General features: G+C 40.8%; 1 protein-coding gene across 1 annotated transcript in view; it reads left to right on the forward strand.

The window, feature by feature from the left end:
* FLT1 (fms related receptor tyrosine kinase 1) overlaps positions 1-21361 on the forward strand; it is a 112073-nt gene that overhangs the window by 23730 nt on the left and 66982 nt on the right. The window contains exons 4-10 of the mRNA XM_035542796.1: positions 413-537; positions 9555-9717; positions 9805-9941; positions 11473-11647; positions 13509-13626; positions 15653-15822; positions 16224-16383. Of these exons, the coding sequence (XP_035398689.1) occupies positions 413-537; positions 9555-9717; positions 9805-9941; positions 11473-11647; positions 13509-13626; positions 15653-15822; positions 16224-16383 (1048 nt within the window). The remainder of the gene's footprint in view (positions 1-412; positions 538-9554; positions 9718-9804; positions 9942-11472; positions 11648-13508; positions 13627-15652; positions 15823-16223; positions 16384-21361) is intronic.

The raw sequence follows: 21361 nt of genomic DNA on the forward strand, positions 1-21361 counted from the left end.
GAGTCCTTCTCCCAGTGAAGTCAACATATATTTTTTTCCCATCAATTTCCTTGTTGAAGGCAGGAACATGTCCTGTGTAAGGGTTTCCTGATAAGAGAATTTCAGCTCATATCCCATAACTACTTCTCCTGAAATGTTCTGAAAATAAAACCACATCTCCCAGCAGTAGAGATGATGCTGTAATGAGAAAAAGGTACTTGAACTGCCCTGGAATTTAAAGGAGGTACCAAACTCCTGCTTTTGGTATTCTACTGAAGTTGTTTAGATGAAAGTAAATGAAGGAATAATTTGAGGATGATGTTTAGCTTTCATTATAAAGAGGCTTGATCAGTGAAGCTGTATGCATCATTCCAATTCCCACACACTCTTGCAAAATTTCAGAAATTAACCTTTTCTTTTTCTTTTCCTGCAGATACAGGCAATCCATTTGTCGAGATGAACAGTGATATACCTAAAATAATACACATGACTGTGGGAAGAGAGATGATCATTCCATGCAGAGTCACAGCACCAAACATTGCTGTCACTTTAAAAAAGGTACTGCGATCCGAGAATACTCTGAAGGTGTTATTGCTGTTATGGATGCCGCTTCTTTGTTTTTGTTTGGTTTTGTTTACAGCTATTGTGGTGATTTTGGAACATTTAAACCATTTAGTTGTTTTTAAATGAGGTTCCTAGGTGTCGGTGTGTTTAAAAATATTTCAACCTTGGAAGCTTCATGTCTTACACTGGATTTGAATTTTCTAAAGAAATTTAAGCTTTACATACCATTTCATTAAAGTTTCATCTTTATTAAAGTTTAACGTCTCAAGAGAAAGGTTTCTGAGACCCAGGAGGGAATTTCTTGTTAGGAGAAGAGATTTCCTCCCACTTCTTCCCCTGATCTTCCTCCCCTTTCCTCTCCCCCTGTTATCTGGAATAGCCTGGAGATGTGCTGGGGCTGCACAAGGCATTTCTTCAAGACTTTGCCTGTTAACCCTCCCTCCAGCAACTCTGCTGCCTATTTTTCCATACAAATGCGCTTATCAGACAGGGGATGGCTTCTCTTTGTAGGGCAACTTGCGCAGAGTTTGAGATGGTGTGAGCAGTTACAGAAAATCTAGATATTTTTCATGTTTTGGGAACATTTTTCATGTTTTCATTTCTTGGGAGCTTGGGAGTTACTTGGAGAGCTAACTGGCCTTCATGTATGTAGTAAAGTATCTTGCACCAAGACAGAGAGGGGCCTCTTTTTTAAAGTTGCTTTGTTTGGCTTAAAAATTAGGCAGAGGTGCCAGTGATGTTTTGTTTATAACAGAAACAAACAGAAATCTGTGCATAGTAACATAAATGTTCAGCCTTGATATAAGGAAGAGATTTTTTTTTTCTATAGAATAGCATGCAATTGCCAAACAATATCATTTTGCAATGCTTATCCAGATCAATAAAAGACTTTGATTCTTCTTTGACCATAGAGATTTACACCAGCCATGGATTCGGTCCCGTGTTTGAACTTGACATGGAGGTTTAAAAATTTTACCCAGCCTTTGTTAACATTGTGTTTTGCTAACATTGATACTGATTATACCTCAGTTTCCAGCTGCTAAATCACATGGAAGCAAGCTAAATGCAGAGAAAGGAAAGTAATCTGACCTAAGAAATGTATCTGCATGTATATACACAAACACACGCACACAATTTTCTAGCAAGAACTGTGTCAGAGGTGGATGATGCACAAGATTCTGTGGCTATAGAATCAAAAGTAAATGAGGCTTGGCTTTTTATAAGGTGCAGGATGTAAAGCAAGAACTTATCTGGACATTGTAGTGTTGCATCTGAAATCTCAGCATATTCAATTCCTAAATGAGAAAATTCCCGTCAGCATTCTTTCTTATGAAATAATGTAAAAGCAAACTTTTCTCCTTATTTGGAGGACATTGAGGCATATCTACTGTCTTTTCTCATTATCGGCTTGCTTTTAGCTTGGGGTTGCAGTGTATGATGCATCTTTACACCATCAAAACCAGATGTAGTAATCTGGGAAGAAGAAACAGGAGGTGGAGCCAAGTCTTGAAAGAAAGGATTGGTTGCTTACATGTTTTGCATTCCAGGAAAAAGAAATGTGTTCCCTAATTCATCCCAGAATTTCCTGAAGTATGTAAAATACAATGCATTACATCATATCTTACTTTATTTATCATCTGTGACACCCATGTATGAAGATTCCATCAAGTTTTTGCTCTCATAGCAATTAAGAGATGTGTTAAATGCGTTTCCCAGCTGCAGGCATACTGCTTCTGTAGAGCTGGCAAAAGCTATTCTGTGTTTTCCATTTAGCAATAAAGGAAGAAGTCAGTGTCCCCATAATGCAGTCCCCTGGAGCTAGAAAGAAAGACCCAGCTTTAGAGCCATTAGAATATGGAATATTTTTTGTAATATCTCTCTTCTCAAAGAACTCATTGGTAAAGTCACGTGAATACTGCCTCCAGCATTTTGTTCTTGTGAAAAGCACGTTCTTAGCAGTAGTGGACCAGTGTGGGAAAGTTTTATTATTCATTTTCAACATTACACATGGTTTTATTACTAAAACTGCATCTTTACATTGCTCGACCCTTTTGAGATACCGTGCTGCTCTAACTTCCAGGCTGAACGTCTCTACAAATTGTATGGTATAGCATGGTAATCATATGCAACATCTAAAAAGTCTTAAAAGTCAGGAAGGAAATGAGGATAAAACTTTTCATTCCTATTTGAAATCCAGCCTTCAGGTCCTATTACAATCTATATCTGCAACAGCTGGTGGCCCTTTCTATTCCTCACCATATGATGACCTGCAAAATCAATTAATTATTTTGCTATAATATTTAATAGAAAGATATCCAGAGCCTTTGAAACCATCATCCCTATCAATATGATTCTGGCAACCTCATTCAAGATCCCTAAAATATGATAAAATTTATTGCAACTAAGGTATGCACTTCCCTTGGTTCTTCGTTTGCTCTTGTCTTACTAAACAGAGAAAATATCTTCCTTTGGTACAATGATTTGATCCCTCTATTCACTCCCCATTTGGATTCTCTGTCATAAAATCAGCAATGCCCTTCATAGAAATAGAACTAAATACGTTTCAGTACTAAATAAAAAGATTAAAAAATAATAATAAAAAAGGAACCCCAAGGATGCTGAGAGCCATACACCTGGACAGTCTGATTCTTAATAATGCCACATCATCCTTCCCAAGCTGGTGGAAAGGGAAACAAGAAAGAAAAAGCAACCATTCAAGACTCTAATTATAGAATCACAGAATCGCAGGATGGTTTGGGTTGGAAGGGACCTTAAAGCCCACCCAGTCCCAGACCCCTGCCATGGGCAAGGACACCTCCCACCAGACCAGGTTGCCCAAAGCCCCATCCAGCCTGGCCTTGAGCACCTCTAGGGATGGGGCATCCACAGCTTCTCATCACGGAAACACGGTGGGACCACTCTCATGACTGGAGTGCTGCAATGTCTGGCTACCGGCTCTTCAGAAGGGACAGGCAGCACAGAAGGGGTGGTGGTGTGGCTCTCTATATTAGAGAGTGTTTTGATGTTGTGGAACTTGAGGCTGGGACTGATAAGGTTGAGTCTCTGTGGGTTACGATCAGTGGGAAGGCCAACAAGGCAAGCATCCTGGTGGGGGTCTGTTATAGACCGCCGAACCAGGATGAGGAGACGGATGAGGAGTTCTACAGGCAGCTGGCAGAAGTTGCAAAATCGTCAGCGCTTGTTCTCGTGGGGGACTTCAACTTCCCAGACATATCCTGTAAGCACAACACAGCCCAGAGGAAGCAGTCTAGGAGGTTTCTGGAGAGTGTGGAAGATAGCTTCCTGACACAGCTGGTTAGAGAGCCTAACAGGGGAGGTGCCCCGCTAGACCTTCTGTTCACAAACAGTGACGGACTGGTGGGAGATGTGGTGGTTGGGAGCTGTCTTGGGCAGAGTGACCACAAAATGGTAGAATTCTTTATTCTTGGCAAAGCCAGGAAGGGGATCAGTAAAACCGCTGTCTTGGACTTCTGGAGGGCTGACTTTGAGCTGTTCAGGACACTGGTTGGCAGAGTCCCTTGGGAGGTGGTTCTCAAGGGCAGAGGAGTCCAGGAAGGCTGGGCACTCTTCAAGAAGGAAATCTTAATGGCTCAGGAGCAGTCTGTACCCACGTGCCCAAAGACGAGCTGGCACGGAAGAAGACTGGCCTAGCTGAACAGAGAGTTGTGGTTCGAGCTTAGGAGAAAAAAGAGGGTTTATAATCTTTGGAAAAGAGGGCGGGCCACTCAGGAGGACTATAAGGCTGTTGTGAGGCTGTGCAGGGACAAAATTAGAAGGGCCAAAGCTCATCTGGAGCTCAATCTGGCTACTGCAGTTAAAGATAACAAAAAATGTTTTTACAAATACATCAACACCAAAAGGAGGACTAAGGAGAATCTCCATCCTTTACTGGATGCGGGGGGAAACTTAGTTACAAGGGATGAGGAAAAAGCTGAGGTGCTTAATGCCTTCTTTGCCTCAGTCTTTAGCGGCAAAACCAGTTGTTCTCTGGATACCCGGTACCCTGAGCTGGTGGAAGGGGATGGGGAGCAGGATGTGGCCCTCACCATCCACGAGGAAATGGTTGGCGACCTGCTACAGCACTTGGATGTACGCAAGTCGATGGGGCTGGATGGGATCCACCCATGGGTACTGAGAGAACTGGCAGAGGAGCTGGCCAAGCCACTTTCCATCATTTATCGGCAGTCCTGGCTATCAGGAGAGGTCCCAGTTAACTGGCGGCTAGCAAATGTGACGCCCATCTACAAGAAGGGCCACAGGGTAGACCTGGGGAACTATAGGCCTGTTAGTTTGACCTCAGTGCCAGGGAAGCTCATGGAGCAGATTGTCTTGAGTGTCATCACGCGGCACTTACAGGGCAACCAGGTGATCAGGCCCAGTCAGCATGGGTTTATGAAGGGCAGGTCCTGCTTGATGAACCTGATCTCCTTCTATGACAAAGTGACACGCTTAGTGGATGAGGGAAAGGCTGTGGATGTGGTCTACCTTGACTTCAGTAAGGCTTTTGATACCATTTCCCACAACATTCTCCTCAAAAAACTGGCTGCTCGGGGCTTGGACTGGTGTACGCTTCATTGGGTTAAAAACCGGCTTGATAGCCGGGCCCAAAGAGTTGTGGTGAATGGAGTCAAATCCAGTTGGAGGCCGGTCACTAGTGGAGTCCCCCAGGGCTCAGCACTGGCACCAGTCCTCTTCAATATCCTTATCGATGATCTGGATGAGGGGATTGAGTGCACTCTCAGTAAGTTTGCAGACGACACCAAGTTAGGTGCGTGTGTCGATCTGCTCGAGGGTAGGAAGGCTCTGCAGGAGGATCTGGATAGGCTGGACCGATGGGCTGAGGTCAACTGTATGAAGTTCAACAAGGCCAAGTGCCGGGTCCTGCACCTGGGGCGCAACAACCCCAAGCAGCGCTACAGGCTGGGAGATGAGTGGTTGGAAAGCTGCCTGGCAGAGAAGGACCTGGGAGTACTGGTTGATAGTCGGCTGAATATGAGCCAGCAGTGTGCTCAGGTGGCCAAGAAGGCCAACAGTATCCTGGCTTGTATAAGAAGCAGTGTGGCCAGCAGGTCTAGGGAGGTGATTGTTCCCCTGTACTCGGCTCTGGTGAGGCCGCACCTCGAGTACTGTGTTCAGTTTTGGGCCCCTTGCTACAAGAAGGACGTCGAGGTGCTCGAGAGAGTCCAGAGAAGGGCAACGAGGCTGGTGAGGGGTCTGGAGAACAAGTCTTACGAGGAGCGGCTGAGGGAGCTGGGATTGTTCAGCCTTGAGAAGAGGAGGCTCAGGGGCGACCTTATCGCTCTCTATAGGTACCTTAAAGGAGGCTGTAGCAAGGTGGAGGTTGGTCTGTTCTCCCACGTGCCTGGTGACAGGACGAGGGGGAATGGGCTAAAGTTGTGCCAGGGGAGGTTTAGGTTGGATATTAGGAAGAACTTCTTTACCAAAAGGGTTGTTAGGCATTGGAATGGGCTGCCCAGGGAAGTGGTTGAGTCACCATCCCTGGAGGGATTTAAAAGACATTTAGATGTTGAGCTTAGTGATATGGTTTAGTGGAGGACTTGTTAGTGTTAGGTAAGAGGTTGGACTGGGTGATCTTGGAGGTCTCTTCCAACCTAGACGATTCTGTGATTCTGTGATTCTCTGGGCAGCCTGTTCCAGTGCCTAATATTCCAGTGCCTAATGTACATTTTTTGCTATACTTTCAGCTGGCTCTTTCCAACACAATCTGTCTTTGGAGATGTGGGGAACCAAAACATGACTATGTACTCTTGACCATATGTCTTGACCCAAAACCTTGTGGTAGTACTATGTTAATGCCACTTGGAACCAAAAAGGTTCATTTGCCAGTGCTGAGCAAAGAAGGAGGCACAGGCTGTGCCAAGAGAAACTGAAGTCTAGTTTGAAACAAAGGTTTCAAAGAAACGAAGTTCAACACTGCTGTGGGAGCCACAGCGTTGTGGCTCATGCAGATAAGCATGTAGACAGTAAATTCCAGTTTGCTGCAGCCATCACAACAAACTGCTTCTCTGAATGCCTCTCACTATCTGCTGGTACCCATCTGTAACCTATTATTTCAGCTGGTTTTATCCTCTGCTGCTTCAATGGAGATGGTGCTGTTCCAGCACAAAGTTGCTTCACGGATTTTCTGCTTCTGTCTGTGATGACCAAATGCCCAAGTTTTTTGACAAGGTCCTGACCTGCTTGGCCCTGCCTTGGTATTGGCGTGGACCAGGTGACCTCCAGAGGTCCCTTCCAACCTCAATTACTGTGTGGTTCTGTCATCCTCGTCCTGTACCATCCATGCAGTAATAGTCACAGTGATGATGCCATATCACTAGGTGGTGGCCTACAAGCTGGTGTCTCTGCTTAGGGTGGAATAAAGCCCTAAATATTTCTCCAAGAGTGGGAAACAGGTCACCTGAAACAGTCGGGTGGCAGAAGAGAGCAGCGTGGAGGAGAGCTGGGTAAGAAGCAGACATAAGGAGGAAGGGTTGAGCTGTGAAGGGCCATGAGGGTGAACACCCAGCCTTTGCCCTGAGACAAAATCCTGGCATTTCTACCCCCTGAAATGGACTTGTTGTAGTATCTTGGTTTGGTACCTTTATATCTTCAGTATCTTAGCCAGAGAACAGCTATGCCATAAGGATCTTTTTCTAGTGTATGGACTTCAGTTTTCTAAAATTCTCCTTACAGCAACTGAAATGTGTCAATTTGCACTTTTACACATGAGTGCATGCAACTTTTTATTCTCAAAGCCACAGGTGTACTTCTATCTGGTTTTTGGTGTTAGACAAGTAAACTGTGCAGGTAAGGGTCTGCCTCCAGGGCAGGTGAGCCTGCTGGACACACAGACAACTGACAGCTTTCTATGTTGCAAATCATATGCAAACCATATTTATAAGCACTTTATTTCCAAGATCCATACGTTTCCTGGGTATTCTGGCTACTTTTCCTTTCCTCGAGCAAGACTAATACAAATTTGGTAATCCATCAATTAACTTATTAATGTGGAGTTGATTTATTCCCTGGGTAACATCAGTTTAGGCTCTGACACTCTGACTTGACTCTTTTTTTCTTGTTATATATGAAAACCTATAAAGGAGTATGCTATGAAGCAGTTTAGCTTCTAACAAAGCAGCAGAGGATAAATCCAGCTGAAGCTCTTGAAAGCATAACTATGAACTAGTTAAACCAAAGCTTGGATATTTGTTTCATTTAGAGACAGGAATGGCAACAGAGCTCTTAGAGTCCAAGACATCGTTGAATGGTAGCCAGCAACGCTATAACGTAGTGGGCTTTACTTGTGATTTACATGCTTATTATAAAATCTTATCAGCTGTTGTAAAGATGAGGAATTCTACCACAGCACTTTCACGCTCTCTGTAATTGTTGTCCATTTGATTCACCTTGCATTTCTGTCAGAGGAAATGGTGTGAGATGAGAGGAGGTGATCCCAAGGGCAGCTCGCAGTGTGTGCTGAGCAGGCAGCACAGAGGGTGCCGCGTTTCGGAGAAGCTGAGCCACGCAGGAAGCTGCCAGGCATCTGCGCCTCCCCCTGCCACTGGCAGCCACCTGCAGTGGCTTTGGCTGTAGGAAGAGAGAGGGCTGGCCAGCACACCAGCCCTCTGCTCAAATAAAGGGGTAAGGAGGAGATGAAAGGGGTGCAGTGAGGCTGGGAGCATGGAGAGAGGTCATGGGCTGCGAGGTGCTTAGGTAGACCCATGGATGGAAGTGCATAGAAATGCTCTTTGCTTAGGGCACTGATTCACTCAAGTTCTGCTATAAGGTGTCTTTAAAATATTTTTTTTTTCAAAATAATAGTGGGATTTATAAAAGTAGAGTCACAGCCAGGATTTGTACTGATGGTTGATCTCTGTGTTATCAAACAGTGGCATTTATTCTATCAATAAGGCTGAATAATGATAAAAGAGAATTGATGTAAAATAAAAGAGGTGTTGCCTGGTCCTCAATGCCTCTGTCATGCTTTGCTTTTCATTTTTTTTAAATTTTTTATTTTATTTTTTATAAAATGGGGCTTAAAACTCAAAGGATGCCAACATAAAATATCACTTGTTCTGCTGACAAAGTGGACACTTGATCCCACATGGCAAAACTTTAGTCTGAAAAAAAATTTTAGATTTCAGGCCATAAGTTTATAAAACATCTTATCATTGTGCACTAATTACTTGTTGGGTTCTCAACTTCTGAGGGACCTAGAAGTGCCAATTTTTTAAAATGTGATGAATTCTTTTCCTCTGGAAATTTGACATACTTTGTTTCAAGGCATCCTTTCAAAATCTGTAGTCGATATGACTTTCCTCATTCAGTATGATCTGTAGTTCTCAATAAAAGTGCCCAAGGTAGCCTTGCGGATTTAAAATTTGTGCTTTATGTTGTATGGAATGACTTAGAGACGTGTGCTCTGTGATCTGTCAGCTCTGGAATAAGCATCCATGTGCTTCACTTTTTTTTTTTTTTTTAACAATCTAGTCCTTTAGACAACATAAACATGAGAAGCCTCAGCTTGAATCCTGGCAGGAATTTGTTAAAGCCACCAAATGACAGCATATCAAGTCCATTTGTCACCTCCATTGAAAAAAGTGTATTTGTATCTCTGTGGTAACACCGGGACATTTAATTGCAAAGGTTCTCTAAGATGAGCACTTTAGCTGCCAACTGGGAGCCAACAGAATAGCAGCCCAAGCACTGAGGCTAATGATAGTGTCAATCTATTGTGTCATAAATTACATCCTGTTACAAATAATGAAATCTTGCAAACAAATAAAACATTCACATTCTTCACCCAGTTTTTTCCTCTATTTTGTGATGAAAACGTGACTTGAAAAATCTGCATAATTAAATATCATCCTTTCTACTTTGATTGGCATTTTTTCAAGTTTTTTTTTTTTCACTCCTTTTTATGAGGCTGTTTTGATTAGAGTGTGGCATGAGGATAAGTTGTTTTTATGAAGTGTGTTTGCCACTTCCAGATTCCCGGAGAAGCCCTCATTCCTGATGGCAAGACGATAATCTGGGACAGCACGAAAGGCTTCAGAATACCCAAGGCAACCTACAGATTCATAGGGCTCCTGAGCTGTGAGACAACCATTGCTGGGCACAAGTATAGCACGAAGTACCTAACGCACCGAGAAAGTAAGTAGCCTTCTCCACTCCAAATTTTTCAGAAAGCCCTCTGCCCTGGTGATGTTATTCACGTTTCCTTCTCTCTGTGACGTGCAGCCAACACAATTTTTGATGTTCAGTTGAGCACCCCTCGCCTCGTCAAGTTGCTGAAAGGAGACAGCCTGGCAATTAACTGCACTGTCACGGCAGCCTGGAACACCCGTGTGCAGATGACATGGACTTACCCTGGACAGGTGAGTGCCAGGGATGAACGGAAGAAATTGGGTGAGGGTTCCCATTGATCGCGTTGCATCTAGCATCCTGGGAGGAATTCTATCTCAAAATGCTTGCTGTGTTTCTCATTCCACCATTGTGAATCTTGCTGACATGGCTTTTAAGTTGTGGTTGTTTTTTTTTTTTTTTTCTATTGAATAAGTAAACAAGTTTACACAATGCACTCTGCTATATTGCATAACCACAAGCGAGCGCTGGAAACGTTTCATCCCTGGGAGCTTCTTTTTGACCCAGGGAAATGATAGAAATTTATCACCTAGTCCCAGGCAGGGGCTCTCTCGTGACAAAAAAGTTTTCGTTGAGGCTGTCTTTCTTAGCACGTACATTTAAAAGACTGGCAGACAGTCAGGCACCTGACTCAAGCATGTTTAGAAAAGATATTTTGATTTAGTTAGCCAAAATCTCATTTGTTAAGTGTCACATGAACAATCCACTTGTTTTGACAACTACAGGAATATCTTGAATGTGCTTCTCCTCCCCCAACATTGGGAGCATCCTCATAAATATTTGTCGCTTACAAAATAACTGCCAGGGAGCCCGTGTAAAGCTGATAAGAAATTTGACATTAGTTTAAGGTTTACAACTCCCATTCCTTTCATGTCAGTTTGATTTATGCTGGTGATTCAAGTCAAGATCATTTATTATGTCACTCATTGTGTCTAATCACAAGCTGAAATTATGATTACATTATATAAGGAAGATTAATGCAATCGTTTCTTGCATACTGTAGCCATTTTCCTTGGCATTTTTTCATCGCAGAAGTAAACAACCTAGCAACAAGAAATGCTCCAAATATCTTACGTTTGGTCACTGTTACGTTACCAAGCCCTAGCTGAGCACCACACTTGTGAAATTCTGCTTGGGTTTTATTTGGATGGTAACTGAAGGGTGCTCAGTGTTCGTAAGACAACAACAATGTCCTAGGTTAAATAAACTTTGAGGCCAAAGGCTGAGGGGGAGTTGCAGGAAATAACTCCTCAGGCTCACATTATCTTCAGTTCCACCCTGCTACTCCTTTGCCAAATCTAGTCACTTTTCCGTCTATAGCGTTTCCAGAATTCTCCCCTTTTGATGTTAATGCCCTCATCTTCTATACATCTTCTGCCTATGGACGCTGAACCAAGGCAACAAACTGTGTTCTGCCCTTCATGTGCTGGCTCCAAGGACTTTTATGAACAATGCTGTACCAGGAGCAGAGGGGAGCTGGGCATGTTGCTATAGTAGGTCATGCAGAATTGGTTACCTTCCTCTGGAAAGAACGAGTTTGGATACTTCTACAACTTGAATGGAGATAGGAATGAATTGCCAGATAAAGTTACTTCTCATTCTTATTTTTGACTCTTTGGAAATATTATTTTTTTTTCAGGTTTGTCGTGTGCAAAGGGATCTGGATATATTTTTTGGAGGTTTGGTGGCAGAACAGTAAAATGAAAATCATAATATTCATAAAAATTTGATTAAGCTCTTTCTTGTTCATTTTTGCTTTTATAGACAAAGAAGAGAGGCTCCATAACACAGCGCATTGACCAGAAGAATACAGAAGCCAATATTTTTTACAGTATTCTAGTTGTTGACAAAGTGCGTGATATTGATAAAGGCCAGTATGCCTGCCACGTGAAGAGTGGGCCCTCAATCAAATCAGTTAACACAACAGTCCTCGTTTACGGTAAGAAATACCTTGAATTTGTAAAATACTGAGTGCTCATTTACCAAGGTCAGTCACATGATATCTATATCTTGACACAAAGTGGAAATGAATTTCTAGCATGATCATCAAAGATAGAAAATGGAGGGAGATAAGAAAGAATATGTACCTTTTCTTCCATGACTGTTTTGCCTGTTTGGCAATAGACACATTAATGTTCAGTTTGATCACTCTTGTTTGCTAAGTCCTGCGATGATCCCATCCTCAGTTCTGGCTGCTCCAGTTCCTCTTCTACAATACCTATCCACTGCTTCCTATGAAGCAAAAGAAGAAAAAAACCAGATAAGCTAGCTCTACGTGGAGAAGATTGCTGGTAAACCATTCACAAAACCGAAACAAACATAACATACTGCAGCTCATTAATGTGGTTTTACAGTGGGAGCTTTGAATGAGTTCTCTGTGGTCTGCCCAGGCTTCCTGTGAGATCTGGAAATTCCCTGTGCTGTTTCAAGCTTATGTGAATTAGGACTTCTGTGCACTGGGACTCCATGAGAAGCTACCTTCTTTGTGGCATCCTGTTACAATTATGATTATGTAGGATATTCGGAGCATTGTTGGTATTAATAGTCAAATGGTTGGTGGCTCCTTGATGACAGACAATTCGTGGTCAGAATATTGATTTGTTCCACAGTTTAGGTGGTCTACTTTTTCTCTCTCATCTGTAATTGTGGTCTAAGCACCAGATGGTGGTATTCTCAGAGAGTATTTCAAGTACTTTTTCTCTATTTAACCCTTGGACTAAGATACTGGGAACATAGGATGAATCATTATATTCACTTCTTATGTTCTGAAATAAATAAGCATGAAGTTATCAAAAACTGAGTTTTAGATTAAAATTAAAGTCAGAGAGGCTGGAGCTGTTGAAGCTAGCCTGTAAACTCACATAAGCAGCCACATCTATGGGATACTCATTAGACAGAGCCAGTGTGAATAATGGTTTGCAGAATCAGGGTTGTATCTTTAGGTATAACCTCATTTGTGTAATTTAACTACTGAGTTATCTTGCACATGTTAGTTTCAAAGTATGCTGCAAATATGACTAATATAACTAAATATTGCACTTATTTAATATATATACAATATCTATATACAATTCATAATGTGAGTAAATATTGTACTATGGGTACTGTCAAAGGACACTGAAACCTTTTTTCATGTTTTGAATGTTTTGTTTTGTTTAATTGCATTTTGGGAAGAAAAAAAATATTTCCAATATACTCTATAAATATTGTGGTTTTATTGCTTCTGGTGAAACCCATCGATTTGTCAGAGTTTGAAATACTGGGCAGTACAACTGGAGAAGAATGAATTCCAGCAGGTTGAGACTGTTCCAATGAAGTGATAAAGATTTGTTTGTTCGATGAAACAGCTGTTTACCAATGATACAGAAAGTTTCTGTCTTTTCCATTGCTGTTTCTCTGAAGATCGCTTAAATCATCCCCAGCCAAATATTTTCTTTTGGAACATCCACTGATACTTGGCCTTTCAGGGGTGGTGGGGTCACCTGCTCATTTAGTTCAGCTTCCCATGTACCACAAACCACCTTCTCTTTCTTGTGCTTTTTTTTTTTTTTTTTTTTGACTGAAGCACAATGTGAATTTGGCTAGGGTGTATCTTGTTTAGGCAGACTCACGGCCTGGGAACTGTATCTCAGTTTTTTGTATGTTTGTGGTGGGTTTTATTCTTGCTGTTATCGTGTGGGAACACCAAAATTATTAAAGATCTTTTTTATTTGAATTCCTGTTCTCTTTAGAAGAGTGACTCTTTTTGCAGGCTGAAAATTGGTAACACGAGAACACTTTTTTTCTTTTATTTCTTTAAGATAAAATGTTCATTAATTTGAAACGTCGAAGAAAAACTGTGCTGGAGGCTGTAGCAGGAAGAAAGTCCTATCGTCTGTCAATGAAAGTGAAGGCATTTCCCTCTCCAGAGGTTATATGGTAGGACAAGTTATTTCCACATATGCACACTGGACCTACACTTAAATGAAAAATAATATGTTGGTCAAATATTCAATTTAAGACCCCTTAAAACGGCAACAAACTGGGGACAGTACAGTTGTTGATTTTTATTGAACTTTTCAGGGTCTGCCTGAGTTTTAAAAATTTAAGAGAACATTATCTTCATTTTGCAAGTGTAAAATAGGATGCCTGGAAACTTTGAAGTTCAAACCCTCAAATATGTTAGATATGTCTCTTGTGGAAATCAATGGACACTCTACAGATAAATCCCTCTACCAATCTTTTCTGAATTGTTTCATCCAACTTCATGCAGACCCAAATATGAGAAATTAGTTTGTCTTTTAAAAAGAAAGAGAAAAGAAAGTCTTTATTAAAATAACTGTCTGAGTTTATTCATACAACCATGCACTACTAGAAAAGCAGTGGAAGATGGCTTTACTATATGGGGATCTGTAGGTTTTAGATCTGCTTTAGTGACCAGAATTTTCACTTTGGCTCAAGTATACTGAGCTAATGAATCTTTTAAACATTTTTTTTTGCATTAACTCAACCACCTTTCTAGAAAACAATGTTATCTATTCATGATCTTTAGGTGGTGTGGTGGTTTTTTTGTGTGTGTGTGTTTGTGTGTGTTGTTGTTGTTTGTTTGTTTTTATATAATTTTAAATAGTAATAGTTCTGGTTCAATTCATCACACTTTAACAAGAAGTCTATGACAAGAATGATTAAGAAAACAAACCAGACATACATGAACAGTAAGTTTTCATGGTTCTCAGAGACAGAAATTATTTTTGCTCCAAATATTTTGTTTTATTTAAATCTCCATTCTGCATTTGCAGCTCCACATGGAAAATTAAGGGGCAAAAGTGCAGCTGATACTAGCCATTTATATGGTATTTTTTTCTCTTTAATGATTGGGCTTGTTGACTATACACTTAGATATAAAACTTCTGAATACAAAAAAATAAATAAATCCATTTGACAATAAGAATACTTATTTACTTATTTATTGCTGTGAGGTTTGTCAGCCACTGGAACAAGTTGCCCAAAGAGGCTGTGGTTTCTCCATCCTGTGAGATGTTTGAAATCTGACTGGACATGGTCCTGGGCAACTTGCTGACCTTGCTTTGAGCAGGGGGTTGGACCAGGCAATCTCCAGAGGCCCATTCAGCCTCAAATATTCAGTGGTTCTGTGAATAAATGTGCAGTGAAATGTCTAAATCTACGGTCCTTAGACACAACTTTTAATGCTCCTTCAATGACTGAAAATGTTTTCTGTAAATATTTACCAAAACTTGGGAATCAATGTAATTAAGTCCATCACCACAGTGAATTTCAGTTGCACTCACATTGAGCTTCATACAGTAACCTACAAAAATATGGTTTATGCCATATTTTACACTTCAGAAAAAAGAAATGTTCTGCTTATTCAGGAATCTGTTTGTGAGCAACACTTCGTACTTTCTGTGTTGATTTTCTATTATCTTTAAAAACATTCACTCGATAGCAGGACATCTGATTCTTAAGTGCTTATCTAATCTACTTACTCTTCCTCTTCCTAAAATCACAGCTGTGCTTAGGCTACAGTAATACTTTGTCCTGGGTATGTATTCTGAGGTCATAAGAAATGGTCAGGGCTGGATGACGCAACCTTTATTTGTGTGAATGACTTTTGGCCAAAATGGTTGTCTTCTTGAATAAATGGCAGCAGAAGTATGGAAGGCTGGGATCTTTAGAGATAGAGTTGTGATTTTTAGCAACTCTCAGATGTTATAGAACTCTGCCATATCCTTATAAATTTTAATGTATAGAATGGTATTCTTCAGAGTTCTCCATAAATATCAGCAATCTGTAAGGAAAGGATAATCCTCTGATAAGCAGAATCTTGGACAGTAAATTCAAAACTTGCTCAAAGATCAAGAAATGTTGTGAAACCAAGAAGCACAGACTGTTAAAGCAGCCCTATTTTTCGTTTCTTTTTAATTTCTGGATTTCTTTTAAACAGGTTAAAAGATGGGCTACCTGCTGCTGAAAAGTGTGCCCGGTACATGGTTAAAGACTATTCATTAATCATCAAAGATGTTGCTGAGGAAGATGCTGGAAACTACACTATAATATTGAGCATACGACAGTGGAACTTGTCTAAGAATCTTACAGTCACTCTTAAAGTAAATGGTAAGTTTACAGCACGTTCCCACACTTTTTCTGAACATAAACATCAAATTTTCATTGAAGAGTTGATCTTGCATGGTCCAGGACATTGTGCACTTTCTTACTGACTTTCATGGACACAAATCCAAGCCCCGTGCGTGGGGTGATGGACCCTCCTTAAAATCAGCAGACAGACACTGGTTTTCATTAGAAGGGTTTCTGTCTTTCACGGTCACATACTTGTTCCTGATGACTTAAATGTGTTAGTAACTGCTCATCTGACTCAACTTATTCCTGCTGTTTTTCTTTGTCCTCCTGGGGATTTTTTTTGTTACTCACCCTGCAGGAATGTAGGATTTTCATGATCATGTAATACATTGGAAATGAGTTGCTTTTAATAGCTTTCCAATTTTTACTCTTTACAGTGAAACCCCAGATATACGAAAATGCCGTATCATCATTCCCTGATCCCAATCTGTATTCACTGGGCAGCAAACAAGTGCTGACATGCACTGTGTATGGTGTTCCTCAGCCAAAAATTACATGGATGTGGTACCCCTGCAGACAAAACCATTCCAAAACAAGGTAGGACAGCTTCCTTACTTACGTTTAGCTTGTCTTCCCTTCCTATTATATTTGAATATTAACTTAAGAATAAAGCTTACCACGGACATTGATAGTTAGTAGAGTATGTGTGCTTTATTTTTAGGTAAACGTGCAGACAAAATGCATTTTTTTTTCTGCATCATTATTTGAAATGACGGTGCGGAGTCATTGTTTTGTATTGTTGCTTACCTTTATTTACAGTTCATTACTATTCATGCATGCAATGCTCAGAGGCCATAATTGCTTTCTGATTTTTATGAGGGAAGACTTGCAGGCAATGTCTTGCGAAGTGCTCATACTTTCTCAAGAAGGAGATTTCCTTGCTTTCCTCCATGCTTTTGTCACCACACTGTGATTCCACTGTGAGGTTTATTTTGAAATTCAACAGAAATAATCTTAAAGATTTTTTTCTATTATGATGATCAAATCTTTCTTACAATACAGTGACTCATAGGTTTAGTTCAGCAAGACAAATGTGACCAGCATTCTCCAGATAATATTTCAACAGGGCAAAATATAAATGGCACTGTGCAAGCCTACTTGATGCTGATGTGGCACTTAACTAATCCTCTTTTATATTTAAGATTACTTTTGAACTTTTTGTGACTGATGATGCCAAGTTTGTGCATATTGACTCATTTACCCAAAGCTCTTCCTGGATCTCAAAATCTGACACAATCTTAATGATTAACACTCAACATCCACAATGGCATTAGCATTAAGCTACTATTGAAGAGTTCAAACATTCAATGTATTTGGAGCATAGCTCAACAAAGATGTTTAAGAACCTAACGAAAGCTAAGGAACCAATAGTCTCTAAATTTCAGTTGAAGTTAATCACTTTACATAGAATTTAACTTCTTTAATACTTTCATAGGACTGAGTTTTAACACCAATCCAGACAAACATTTCTGTATGTGCTTAACTTTGGGGATACAAGACACCTCATTCGATTAAATAGGACAATCAGCTTACTTCAAATTAAGGGTGCTTGTAAATTCTAGGCAGCACTTCTTGGAAGCACATGTTGCTTTTCCCATTACACCTTGCTTTGGGATTATGCAAATAAATGGTTTTCTGTGCCCTTTTCACCAAGAGGTGGCACTAGCAATCTCTCCTTTTGCTAGAATAGGTAAAATCTGAAATTGTCCATTTCGAGGACAGGTAAGGTCAGCATTTCCTCTCTCTTTTATGTTATCTTTGAAGCACGGGTTACAGAATTCTGTATAGTAATGTAAGGTGTATGATAAAAAGAAGTGCAATGTCTTTTAAGTAGACAGACCCCATGAAAGACATATATGAAAAATTTCAACCTTTTAGTCTTTTTTAAGTGTTTATACGTTTATGCATACTCTGGATTGAAAACACAGTGTGATGCTAGTAAAACAGTTGGATTGTGTTTGGGAGTTGGATTAGGGTTCTTACACAGTCAAATATATCCTTCTGTTAACAAGCAATAAAAATTAATATCCACAAGCAGGTGTTTAATAATGTGCTAAACTGTAGACTCAATTAAATGCTAAATGGAAGTGTGTTTGAACAGGTGATCAAAGGAGAAATGTAGCAATTTAAACATCAGCTATTGGCTCTGTTACAAGGTTGTTTCCAGACTTGCTTCCAAATTGCCTTCATAATTGTTCTGTGACAATTCTTTTTACCCCCCTCCCCTTCCTTCTCCTTCAAACACTCATTGAAGAAGTAGTTTGGAGAACACCATTTTTAATGCTTTGCATAAGATGACTGGAGTGACTCCCTGTGAAAAATATGGCAACAATTAAGTATCACAGAATGGCAGGAATCCCTGAATAATTGCATTTTGTGTCCTGCTCCAGGAAGGGAGCAGAAAATACTAGCTGTGCCAGATGCAGGGCTGACATCTGTGCCGGTGTAGGTGTTCTCCCCAAAGAACTGGAAAACCCTTTAATCCCATCCTTTCCACCATTCTTCCTTCCTTGTGTGAGGTGACACTTGCTTAAGTAACAGAATAATGATGCAGGTACCTTGGAAAGCAGATCAAAAATGTATCTTGTTCTCCCATTACAGCTGTTGCTTTGGATTTACCTGCCCATCATTAGGTTTCCAAGGCTAAAATGTTGCTCTGTTTGTGCTCAGCACTAGATAATGTCTATTTCAATGCACAGGTGAAAAAAATGTAGCTCAAGTTGATAAACCTACACAGGTTACCATTATTCACCATACTGCAGTAAGGACTCACATTGAGTTTCTGGGTCCCATGCTAGAGGATGCAGGAAACACTATAAGTATAAAACTTTTGTTGCTGCAAAGACCTTGCAGCACACAGATCTTTTTGCTTCCAGATTTATATATGCGCTTAATTTTACATCATTTGAGTACTATCACTGAAAGCTGGGGAATGACTTACAGTGAATAAATGAGATTTTTTTTTAATTTTTATTATTATTTGAAGGACTGTTGCCTATAGTCTCCTTAATAGAAACCACTAGGTTCTCTGGCTGCTTCTTTCAATTGCAGTTTCAGACAGTATTTCTGTTTCAAAAATCCTAAAAATATCTCAGTGGATTCCACTGTTTAAAAAAAAAGTTCAAATATTCTTCAGTGCTTTGTAATTAATACAATTAATCTGCATAACCCTCCTCTGTACATTGTTCAAGACAGCAACGGGAATCCAGCCAAATTAAACAGGTTCCATAGTTTCACGGTAGCAAATAAAATAAATAAATAATAATAATAATGAAAAGCTGCAAAATTGCTCAACAGATTTAACTTTTTGGAATGCAGAGAGACCAAGAATGTCATTAAAATTACCTGTGCTTTATTTTCCATTAAAATAAGTTTGCTTAACCAACTCTATTACCATTAGGTAGCCTTTTGTTAACTAGCAGATAGGTAACTAGATGGATAGGTGTAAAAATTAACTTCTGATTTTCATCCCAATGAGGAAACATAAAAGAGACAAGAAAAACTGCCTGGGCCAAAAAAAAAATATATAAGGTTATTTGTTGTTGTTGTTTTGTTTGTTTATTTTTCAAGCTTATTCAGATATACCAGTTCAAATACGGCAGACAAATGTCAGTGGAGAATGGAATGAGTTAAAATGAAATGCAATTAACAAGATAAAAGATTAGTCTTTCTTAAATGACTATCTTTTTTTTCCTGAGAAACTTCTTATCCAGTGTCAGCTTACTCCAGGCAAGGCAGCAGATGCACATATTCATTGCTCATTGGATATAGCAGAAGACTGATGACCTCCACCATTAAATTGTTGCTTGAGCAGCCTCCTTGGCCTCTTCCCTACCACCCTGCTGTTGTTCTTCCTCGCCTCATTTTCACTCAGGCTGGGTTATCAGCTGAGTCTAGTGGAGGGGCAGCCAGGGCAGGGCTTGCTGATGTTCCCTGGAGCCACCAAGGCTGGTCTCCACCTACAGCTCATCAGCTCCGAGGCTGCAGAACGAGCATCCCCACGCCAGGGATGTGCTTGATGCTCATGGCTCTTGACCCAAATCTCTTCAGCAGATTTGTGTTTATCTTAGGCTGGTCTGGCAGAGGTTGCCAAGAAAGGCATGTGGGATATTGATGTTGCTCAGTGTAAGCACTGGTTTCCTCAGCTCTGATGCGGTGTCATTTGAGGGCAGTTTCTCTCTCTGGACATTTCCATGTAGGCAGTTCCAGAGACCTTCATAGTGCTCTGCCCAGGGCTTGATTCATCAGCCCTCCAGAAACTGTAGGCAGAAGAAGCAATGAAATTTTTTCTCGGGTGTTCCAGCTCTCCTGTCACCTTTCTGCCTCCCTCTCACCTTGAGCTATCAGTTATGGTTAGCCTCAAACCGAGTGTCAGATTATTAATTTTCAACCCTGCCATCATGTCAGTCTGTTATTTATTTATTTGCTTAGATTTTTTTCTGTGTGCGTGCATGAGGGAGAGAGAATCACAAAGGTATTGGGGAGGAACCTGCAAAAAGAATGTCTCTGGAAAGACCTTAATTCTGTCCCCTGAGCTGTAGTGCTAGGATATGAACTCTTCTCAGTGGTAAAATAACCCAAAACTATTTCTGCCCCCTCTTCCCAAGCCTGTCATGATCCCAGCAAGACTGTGAGGTGGACGGGATTGGGGATGAATGGGTTGCATGCCTGAAGATGAGGAGAGGAGTGGGCAGCAGGAACTAGGGACCATGCAGCATTGCCGTGAGCTGGTACCACTGCCATGGAGCCATCTCAGGACACCACAATGTTCCTGATGCTCTGAGGTGGATGGATGGATGCATGCACCACAGTGGAGTTGCTGCTGACTTAACATGGAGTGATAAGAGGGGATTGTTGTCTCCTGTTGCGGCTTGTCTGTGGTGCAAAGGTAGGGCCATGTGAATAATTTTCTACAGAAATAGCTCTCTAGCACTACAGAGTGAGGGAGAGGAGCGTGTTGTGGATCTCAGCAAGGCAAAAACTAGAACTTTTTTCTTGAAACCTCTGCAGAGAGATAAAAAGCCTTGAACTACCACCACAAAAGTGCATGGGCAGACTCCCACCAGCTTCAGTGAAAGGAAGCAGGGCATGTGTGCATAGCAGTCTAATTGCATTTCTGCATTGTTTATGTCAAAGTATTAATAAAGGATTGAAAGGCAGAATCGTTAGGATGTGCTTGGATAGATTATCGGGGGACATTAGGTTTGGAACATCACTGAGGTATGTAAAATGAACAACTAAAGAACAAATGTTAATTGTACTTAATTAGAAATGTACTGAACCACCCAAATTTAATTGTGGATGTCTGCAAACATTGATGCCCATTAGTTTGTCCACAGCAACTGTTTTTGTTCCCCATGCCACCTTCTATTTTCGGGAAGGGGAAGTCTGAGTCCTTAGAGCTGGTAAAAGTAGGTCAGATGCCATTAATAAACAGGTAGTTCAAAAATGCCTTTGTTTAATTTGACATGTGGCCAGATCCTCAGCTCTAAATTCACACTGGCTGAGGATCTGG

Source organism: Cygnus atratus, chromosome 1 (assembly GCF_013377495.2).
Source record: "Cygnus atratus isolate AKBS03 ecotype Queensland, Australia chromosome 1, CAtr_DNAZoo_HiC_assembly, whole genome shotgun sequence".
In the NCBI taxonomy this organism is placed as follows: Eukaryota; Metazoa; Chordata; class Aves; order Anseriformes; family Anatidae; genus Cygnus; species Cygnus atratus.